At 45.3% G+C, this 9434-nt stretch overlaps 2 protein-coding genes across 4 annotated transcripts in view; one reads left to right on the top strand and one right to left on the bottom strand.

Moving 5' to 3' along the window:
• COQ5 (coenzyme Q5, methyltransferase) overlaps positions 1–6031 on the top strand; it is an 18188-nt gene extending 12157 nt beyond the window's left edge. Inside the window, exons 4-7 of one of the 2 annotated variants that reach the window (XM_019649139.1) lie at positions 277–383; positions 2561–2649; positions 3640–3733; positions 3817–6031. In XM_019649139.1, the coding sequence (XP_019504684.1) occupies positions 277–383; positions 2561–2649; positions 3640–3733; positions 3817–3918 (392 nt within the window). In that variant the 3' untranslated portion in view covers positions 3919–6031. Of the gene's footprint in view, positions 1–276; positions 384–2560; positions 2650–3621; positions 3734–3816 lie in introns of both variants that reach the window. The other variant, XM_019649138.1, reaches the window with a different exon arrangement.
• A 660-nt stretch (positions 6032–6691) lies between these two features.
• On the bottom strand, positions 6692–9175 carry DYNLL1 (dynein light chain LC8-type 1). Of its 2 annotated transcripts, none has more exons than XM_019649141.1 (3): positions 9029–9175; positions 8684–8821; positions 6692–7122 (listed from the first exon to the last, which is right to left on the bottom strand). In XM_019649141.1, the coding sequence occupies exons 2-3, from the start codon at positions 8813–8815 to the stop codon at positions 6985–6987; spliced, it is 270 nt and encodes an 89-aa protein (XP_019504686.1). In that variant the 5' UTR covers positions 8816–8821; positions 9029–9175; the 3' UTR covers positions 6692–6984. The 2 variants fall into 2 exon arrangements, with proteins under 2 accessions (XP_019504686.1, XP_019504685.1); XM_019649140.1 differs by having other exon boundaries at positions 9042–9170.
• Between the last annotated feature and the right edge of the window lie 259 nt (positions 9176–9434).

Raw genomic sequence — 9434 nt, 5'->3', positions numbered from 1 at the left:
CCAACTAGGTGTCCGACAATTCAGTTCAATTCAATTCAACTCGACAGGTAACTACCTAGAGTTAGCATCGGATTCCACAGATTTAAGGGCTCAGCCCCACAAGACTGTCCCCATCTCAGAAGCCAGCTGCAAATGGGGTGTCCAGGCTGCTCACACTTCTGCCTGGCTGACTACAAATTCAGGGGTTCCCATGACCCGCTTTTCAGGTTTGGCAGTTGGCTGGGTGCAGAAGAGACAGCCACCCAGACTGAGACGAAAATCAACTTTCTCTTTCAGGACTTGCTTGGGTGTTGGGAGATGCTGAAGAACTGCCCTTTGATGATGACAAGTTTGATGTTTACACCATTGCCTTTGGGATCCGGAATGTCACACACATTGATCGGGTACGAATGGCTGCGTCTTCAGCTTGTGTGACTCTCAGGATATTAGTTCCCCTGGAGTGACTCCACAGTGAGTGAATGAGGAAGAGATTCTTCTCTGGGCTCGGCTCTTGAGTGGAAAGATTGATTCAGGCTCAGGGGCCTCAATCCTTTAGGTTGCCAATATTCCTAGTCACAAAATTGACAAAGACCAAAACCATACAGCAGATCCCCATAGGAGCCTTTTGTTGCTTAGGTTGATATTTACATCTTTGAGGTTGTCAGTCTTGCTCTGATATTTCATTTCTTTCCTCTCGCTTGTGGAGCCATCTGACTCTGTGAGTTTGCAGAAAATCAGAGGCATTTCTTCCTTTTTTTTTTTTTCAATTAGTTTATTGGGTGACAATTGTTACTAAAGTTACATAGGTTTCAGGTGTACAATTCTGTAATACATCATCTATATATCACATGGTGTGTTCACCACCCAGAGTCAGTTCTCCTTCCATCACCATATATTTGATTCCTTTTAGATCAGAGGCATTTCTGAGGTTGACGCAGAGAAAGGCAGTCACACACTATTTTGGCAGAAAGTAGCTAGTAAATTCGCCGCTTCTCTATAGAAGAAGGGAATGTTCAGCTCTTATTCTGATGCAGTTCTTATTTATTTGTACTTTAATATTCTGTCCAAAGCATTTGAAGACTGTGCAAGGCACTAGTTTCGTTTCTGTAATGTGGGCTCCAGGGACCCGATTCTTCAGCTTTTGGTGGGACAGTCTTTACAGTGCTCTTTAGTTTGGTTTTCATGACCTGTCCTGTAACTGTAGCCAGTTTATTATTGCTTTTTTTTTTCCTTTTTTTAAAAATTTTTATTGGGGAACAGTGTGTTTTTCCAGGACCCATCAGCTCCAAGTCAAGTAGTTGTTTTGATCTAGTTGTGGAGGGCGCATCTCAGTGGCCCATGTGGAGATCAAACCGGCAACCTTGGTGTTATGAGCACTGCACTCTAACCCACTGAGCTAACCAGCTGCCCTATTATTTCTTTTAATTAAAAAAAAAAAATTGGGCCGGCCGAGTGGCGCTTTGGTTGAATTGGCTTAGGATGCCAGCTCTGAGCAGCAGGGCCCCAGTTTGGACCCCACATTAGGGCCAGTGACGCTGCACCCTCTACAGCTAAAATGGTGAACAACAGCTTGACCTAGAGCTGGGCTGCCGTGAGTCGCCGGCGGTGGCGTAGGCTGCAGTGGGGCTGGCTGGCAGCAGGCGTGCACTTTTGTGAGCCACCGTGAGCGGCCATCCAATGGCCGGCAAGTGACTGCCTCACCTGGGAAGAGCGCAATGATAAAACCAACATGGGCCAGTGAAGCAACGTCCTCCACTAGACTGAAGAACAAAAGGACAGCAACTTGTCTGTTCCTCTCCCCCAATTCCCCAATAAAATATTTTTTTAAAAAAAATGGAATAGATTCAAAGTTCAAAAGGTTATATCAGTGAAAATCTTCCTCCCACCCTTGCATCCCAGCCATTCAGTGCCTCCTCGTCTTCAATCACCAATTTCTTGTGTATCTTTACAAAGATGTTTTGTGCATATTAAATGTAGTTATTCTTTTTTCTTTCTTTTCTTATGCAAATATTAACATATGAAACATTTTTCCTATTGCTTTGTTTCCCAAAAAATATTACCTTGGAGATTTTTCCATGTCAGTGAAGAACACTGGCTCTTCCTTTTATCAATAGCTGCATAGATTCCATTTGTATAGATGTTCCATAATTTAACGATTCTCTCATTAATGGTTAAGATGCTTCTAATCTTGTGCTGCTCAAATAGAGCTGCAATGAATAACCCATATACAGGTCATTTCCACAGAAGCATTTCTGTAAAATAGGTTCCTTGAAGTAAAATTGCTTGATCAAAGGAGTTTCCATTGGGATTTTGATAATTCAGAAATTGCCCTCAATGGGGGCTGTACCAATTTAAGTCAGTTTAGATTACTCCAAATAACCTCTTCATGGGCAGCAGGCAGCCTATAAAATTTAGGATATTGTAGGGTTATTTCTGCTGTTACAGCTTCCCAACTACGAAGGAAAAGGGATCTGTGAACAATAACTTTTATAATGCCCACAGAAGCTAAAGCTGTCTCGGCCTCATGGAACGAAGTGAGGTCTGCTGAGAAGTGTGTTCTCATATTCCTCTTCTCACTCAGGCTCTCCAGGAAGCCCATCGGGTCCTGAAACCAGGAGGACGGTTTCTCTGTCTGGAGTTTAGCCAAGTGAACAATCCCATCGTATCCAGGTTGGCATTGTTGTTGTTTAAAGATTTTATTGGGGAATTGGGGAAGGGGAACAGCCAAGTTGTTGTCCTTCAATCTGAGTTGTGGAGGGCGCAGCTAGTTCAGCTCCAAGTCCAGTCGCCATCCAGCCGCGTGTTGGCAGCTTGTGGCCGCGCAGCTCAAGGTGCAGTGTTCAATCTCAGTTGTGAGTGAGCATAGCCCACCATCCCATGCAGGAGTCAAACCGGCAACCTTGTTGTAGGAGCACGTGCTCTCACCAGCTGAGCCATCCTGCCACCTGTTCGCAGCTCAGTGGCAGCTCAGCTGAGGCGCAGCTCACTGACCCATGTGGGAATTGAACCGGCGACCCTATTGCTCAGAGCTCGTGCTTTTAACCAACTGAGCCACTCGGCCAGCCCCAGGTTGGCATTGTTTAGCCAAGGGTTGTTTAGCCAATTGAGCCTCACTGTCTAGTCAAGGGTTTCCTATCCCCAAATGGATAGAGTCCCAGACTCCCTGAGGCACAGTGCCACCTCAGAGGTCAGCCATTTCTGAATGAGAACACCGAGGCCAGAAGAGTCTGAAACCAGCAACTGGAGGCTCCAGTCGGTCCACAGATATATTGTTTGACTGCTCATATTTTAAGAAGTTGACTTAGAGGTTCATATTTGAAAATCAGGAAAGTTTAAAAATCTGGATTTCCATATATCTGAAAAATCAGATATATGGCAACCCTGGGTAAGCCATATTCCCACATGGCAGTAGTTAGAGCCGAGTAGTAGCTGCCCCTTCTCCACTTTTATGGTGCTTCCTAACTGTACCTGTCACCACATCCTCACTACTCCCTACTGGTCAGGCACCGGCCCACTTCACTTATTTCAGGTACTTGCTTGACCCCTATATGTAGGAATTTGAGTTTATGATCCTAGGCTTAGACCTTCTTGCGTATTATCAAGTGGCATGGTCTGATCTCAATCTTTTGCCTTTTTGCTTAGGCTTTATGATCTCTATAGCTTCCAGGTCATTCCTGTCCTGGGAGAAGTCATCGCAGGAGACTGGAAGTCCTACCAATACCTCGTAGAGAGTATCCGACGGTTCCCATGTCAGGTACAAAACTTCTATAGCTTACCACAAAGGCCCTAAAGGTGAAATCCAGGCAGATCCTTGCTGTATCTTCCTTTGTGTTTTAGGAGGAGTTCAAGGAAATGATAGAAGATGCAGGTTTTCAGAAGGTGACTTATGAAAGTCTAACATCAGGCATCGTGGCCATTCATTCTGGCTTCAAACTATAGCTGCTTTACCATCCTGGAGTGTGAACCAGTCACATCCTGTCAAAAGCCTGCAACTGAAGGATAATCTGGCTAGTGAGACCAGCAACAGAACATCTCCTCTTAAGGATATGTGCCTTGGACTAATGTTCTGATGTGACCAACCTCAACATGGAAGAAACAGATCTGTCACTTTATTGCAGCTTTCATTAGGAGCTGCTTCAGGCCTTCTCCCCGAGGTATTGTGTATTTTTTGCTTGATTCCTGCTAATTTTTCTCAGCTGTGCAGTGTGGTTAAGGTAAAACCAGCACTAACTCAGTTTTGAAGTGTGTGTAGTCTCTCTGCTGGTGCTGTCTTCCAGAGAGAGATGAGTCATTTGAACCTAATGATTTGAACCAGATTACTTGAGTCACCTTTCAGCCTAGGGCTGGTGGAGGGCCAAAGGCCAAGGCCCAAGTCAGAGGGCTAATGATCATGGCTAGAATCATGTACTGAACCACTACATGAGTTTACAATTTGTACAGTATTTGTGATTTTTTTTCTTCAAGGGGTAAGGGACATACATGTGTCATCATTTATTCAGTGCTCTTCTACCAAAAGCCACTATTGTGTCTTCAGTGCCTGTCATGAAGAAAACCAATCCTCATTGAAAGAATAAATGTACCACCAAGCTCCTGCTTTTGTGACTTAGAGAGCTTCGTCAGAATACATTTGAAGAAAAGGTTTTATAGAAGAAAAAAAAAGAAGTTTGATAATTATTTATCTAGCCTAACCCCCTCCAGTACTGAGGGGCAGAGCTGAGCAGAGCTCTTGTATCCTTAATGGTCACTGATGTTAAAATGAGGCCGTATTTTGAGTGTGGATAAAGCTTAAGATTTTTGTGGGCCTTTGCTAAGAAATTGCAGAAATCAACCTGTGAGTTGCCTGGCAGTTTGTTAATTGCAGATAACTTAGTTCAGGGTTATTTGAAAAGGCTTCAGATAGGCTACCTCTTGGCCCAGCACAGTAGGGGTCATTTATGTACCTTCACTCATTAGATCTTACCGTCACTGAAAAGCTTCCAGACACAGCTATCTAATATGCAAGTATCTCAATGAACAGCAACTGAGAGCATTTAATAAAATGCTAAACCTTAGAAAAGTTTTAGCTTACATTTTTTCAACCAGCCTATTGGCCTTTGAAACTAACAAGGAGCAGGCACTGGAAGAAACTTCATAAACCATCAACCCAGTCCTATCTCCACAGCAACGTAGTTTTCTCACATTCAAATAAAAATAAAAAATAAAAAGTTAAAACCTGCCATTTCCTGGCAGTAGATATAGATGGACCTAATCAAACCAGAAGCCCTAGTGTCCAGCCACTTGTGGACTTAAATTATCTCTAGCGTTTGTTGCTGGAGACTATTTGGAAGTAGGGCTAACTGAACAAGATTGATACAGCTTTGAAGGCCAAATGCTTTTGGCTTCAAATAGAAGTATAGCCAGGTCACTAAAGCGGGGAGATAGAAAAAATATAAACTTGGGGAACATTTTCAATCTTGTTTATATAAATACAAACCTAAATCACCCCAGTTGCAGTCTCCTTTTCCACAGTATCTCCTTATCCCTTCCGGCAGAAAGCATGAAAAAAATAATTCTCCTATTCTGCCACAATAAACAGGAAAACAATTCTTTGCCCCTCTCTACCCTGAAACTTTCCATCTTAACATAGCTCAAATTCAGTAGGACTCCTAAAACCCTAAGTTCTGGTAAAGAAAAATCAATTTCCAAAAAATGTTACAGGTCTAACTCTGCTCTTAAGATGGAGTCATCACCTATCAATTTGAATGTCACCCCCCCCCCCTTCTGTATAGCAATAGCCTGGCTGTTCAGAAATCCTAATTGTACCTCAGGTCTAAGATGAAAACTAAAGCCTTGCCTCATGTGAACAATGAGCAGAGTTAACTAGAAAGCCAGGACAACTTCCCAAGATGGTATGAGTTGTTTGAGCCTCTGGAGTATTTTTCTACAAAAGCCAAGTTTGTCATATTTGCTTTTCTTAAAAGACGTAAGTCTTCCTAAAAGTGATAGCAGGAAACCTTTAATGAAGGTTACTGATCCAGCTTTAATTGGGTCTTTTAATAAAAGCTTCAATTCACATTTGTTAATTGGGTTTCTGACCACAGCTAGTTAAGGCACAGCACATCAGGTTTACACATTTAAATTCTTGCAGACTTGGGAAGAATCACAGGAGGGCTGTTACTCAGAAAGTCGTTTTCCCTTTTAAAACCACCTTTTATCTTATAGAGTACCTTTTTGAGGCCCTGCAGGAGAGGGGGCATAGCCCAGAGCCCAAATTTCTCATTAGCCCAACTTGTTATCAGCTTATTTCCATTTTACAGCCATAGAAACCTTATAGAATGGGGTCCTACTACACATTCACCACCACCACCTGAGGCCTAGAACATTCTATAGCAACATCTTTTAATAAAATGAGCACTTAAAGTTAGTATTTATCAGATTAGGAGTAAGATTTAATCCTAACATTTCTGACATGCACTTCTGAGTGTTATTCTGTGATGCACAACAGTTGCAGATGGGTGAGCATTAAAGACTCAGAAGTATGAACAGGCTAGTGTACTCTTGTGTTGTTGGAAGTCATGACGCATTTTTGCAACGAAAAAAAATACGTCATGACTTTTCTCACAACCCAATATATCGCACAGAAACTTACTTCAAAGACTCACCCCTAAAGTCAAGATGAAGCTATAGACTATCCTCAACCCTACATTATTTGAACAAATCGTAACTAACACGCTTTTCCAACAGATTTATTTTTTGGCTCGGGAGGGGAAGGAATGGATTTTGAGAAAAAACATGCGGTGGAGAGGTATGGAATAGAAAATAAATACAAATGTAAGCTGTTTTGCTAATTGTTTTATAACCACAACAAATGAGTACAGAGAAAGCCCTGTACAAAAACAACACAAAGGTTCAAGATCAAGATGTTCCTTTAGGCAAGGCTGAAGATTTCAGTCTGTGGTATTTGGAATTTAGGCTGCAGTCCTTGGTTTTGGACGGATCACTGGGTGTGTAGCACAGTCCATGCTTCTAACCAGATTTGAACAGAAGGATGGCCACCTGGCCCAGGTAGAAGTAGATGAAGTGTTTGGTTTCATGTGTCACATAACTACCGAAGTTTCTCCCCACGATGCAGTGCCAGGTGGGGTTGTACTTCTTGTCAAACTCCTAGAGGGTAGGGGGGGAGAGAAAACACTAGAATGTTAGTGCTAAACCAGAGGTTAGAGCTTGCCTCCTGGATAAGCAGAGCCTGTAGAGGCAGAAAGGAGGAACGTTAGCATCTGCAAATTCTTAGAATGAAAGAATGTTCCCCAGCTCCAAGTCGCCTACATAGTGCACTAATGCAAACATACTTGCAGTCTGAGCTAAGCTGGGAAGGGGGGCTGGGGAGGTATAAGGCAGAAAGGGCAGCCTCAAAGACAGGGTGCTTTGTTATCATGGTAACTCCACCTTCATAACTTCTGGACTATTCTTATTCATTGATAGCAGGTGACATCAACAGTTCCAGTTTATCATGTTATGTGTAAACAGAACAAACTCAACTATCTACCTACTGTATGTCATGCACCCCCAAATCGAAGAAAATGGTAAATACTTAGCCCAAAATATCCCATTATAACCCATTCCTTAATTGCACTCCAGTATCACTGATAACAAGACTTCCAAAAGGACAGTCTCAATTAGCATCTGTGGATCAAAATTTAAGGAGACAAGATACTTGGCACTCCACTGCTCCTATAACAAGAAGGCTGGAAGCAGAATCTGACAGCCACCTAGTTAAATTTTACCCTTAATTATAATTTCAATAGCCCTCCTTTCCACCACCTATCCTAATGCTAATCTACCACCTGGTCCACAAGGAGCAAATTGCAGGAACAATTTTCCCCTATTCTCCCCAGCCCGAAGGCTCTGGAGACTAGAATGCCCGGTGTTAATTTCTTCACTTATGTGACTATAGGCAGGGGCCAAAGCTAATCCTTCTCTAGAAAATTCTTACAAGTCTGTGGTAAATTACAAAATTTGGCTACTCTCATAGTGAACATCTTTTAGCTCTATCAAGGGGAATATAACATTCTTACAAGCTAGACGAACACACTGCTGCGTTCGTCAAAAAAGGTATTTCTGGTTCCATCTGAAGCCTTTCATCTTCCCATTCTCGGCTGGAACCCTCCTACGGCTTAGGCTGCCAGCTTCCTTTCCTTCCAGAAAACATAGTTGGAGAAGTTGGCAGTCCTGCCAGCTTTCTACAGACTGCCATTTACCGAGCCCCCACCTCAGGCCCCAACCACCACTACCACCCACTTTCTCTCAACTGCCGACTAAACTCCCCACTGGAAAGGCTGGCAAGCTCCCCCTCCTGCCCGGCTGGAAACACCCACGCAGCTCCCCGCTCGGGAACACGCAGATGGATCCTCCGCGCAGGAATCATGCAGAAGGGGGAACCACTGCTCCCTGATCCTAGAAACCGTTGCTAGGTGGCGCTTTCCCCCGCGGAGCTGGGTAATAAAAAAAAAACTTGGGGCACGGAGGTTCTGGTCTTCTGAAGAGCGCAAAATTCACTTGCGTTCTTTCTGGAATCCTCTACACCGGAGCTGCCCTGCATGCCGTGCCCCCAAGGATCTCCGTCAGGCGCTCCTGGGAGGCATGAACCGGCAGCATTTACTGAAGTTGTGACTCCCTCAAGCCGAGCGTAATCACCCCGAGCCCCCCGCCCGCGCCCCGTCCTCACCTTCTTAATATGGGCCGCAATGTCCTTCTCTATGTTATATTTCTCCAACGCCTGAGTAGCACACTCCACCGAGTCCTGTTGCATCTCCTCGGACATATCGGCATTTTTTATCACCGCCTTTCTGTCGCACATGGTTACCTGGGGGACGAGGCCCGAGCAAGGGGTGAGGAGTTGCGGTGTGTGCTGCGCCTCCGAGGCGCCCGCTCTCCCGGCCCGCTCCGCCCGCACCACGCCATCCCGGAATGACGCCCCCCACCCCACTTCTCAGGGAGCGCGGGCCGCGCGGACAGAACCGCGAGAAGTCCGGCGGGGGACGAAACCAGGTAGCGAAGCCCCCGGGTGTACCCAAGTCTCTCACAGTGGAGCTGAGCTTGGCCGACTGCAACGGTCTCCTGGGGGAGGGGCTGGCGAGAATGAGACCCGGCAGAAGAAGCCGTCGCTATCGAAGCCGTGGCGCATCTAAGGAGCCCCACACCAGCCGCCGCCGCCTAGTGCCTAGGCCCCGCCCTGCTCCCGTTGGCCCCGCCCCCGCCGAACATCCCTATTGGCTTGACGCATCCCCCAGGACTCTCCCATTGGCCCATGGGCTCAATGGTTCCCTCAGGATCTTTTTCCTGCATTTTGTTGCAGACCACAATGCACCGCTCGTGGCGTCGGTTGCCCCGGCAATGGGCCGCACGCGGTGAGGCCCACACACCCAGAAGGTGGGGCTGGGGCGCGGTTGCGAGAACTATCCAGCGGCTAGAGGGGT

This window comes from Hipposideros armiger, unplaced genomic scaffold (assembly GCF_001890085.2).
Source record: "Hipposideros armiger isolate ML-2016 unplaced genomic scaffold, ASM189008v1 scaffold_129, whole genome shotgun sequence".
NCBI lineage: Eukaryota > Metazoa > Chordata > Mammalia > Chiroptera > Hipposideridae > Hipposideros > Hipposideros armiger.
The sequence above is the reverse complement of the archived record's forward strand: the minus strand, read 5'-3'. Positions and strand labels throughout refer to the sequence as shown.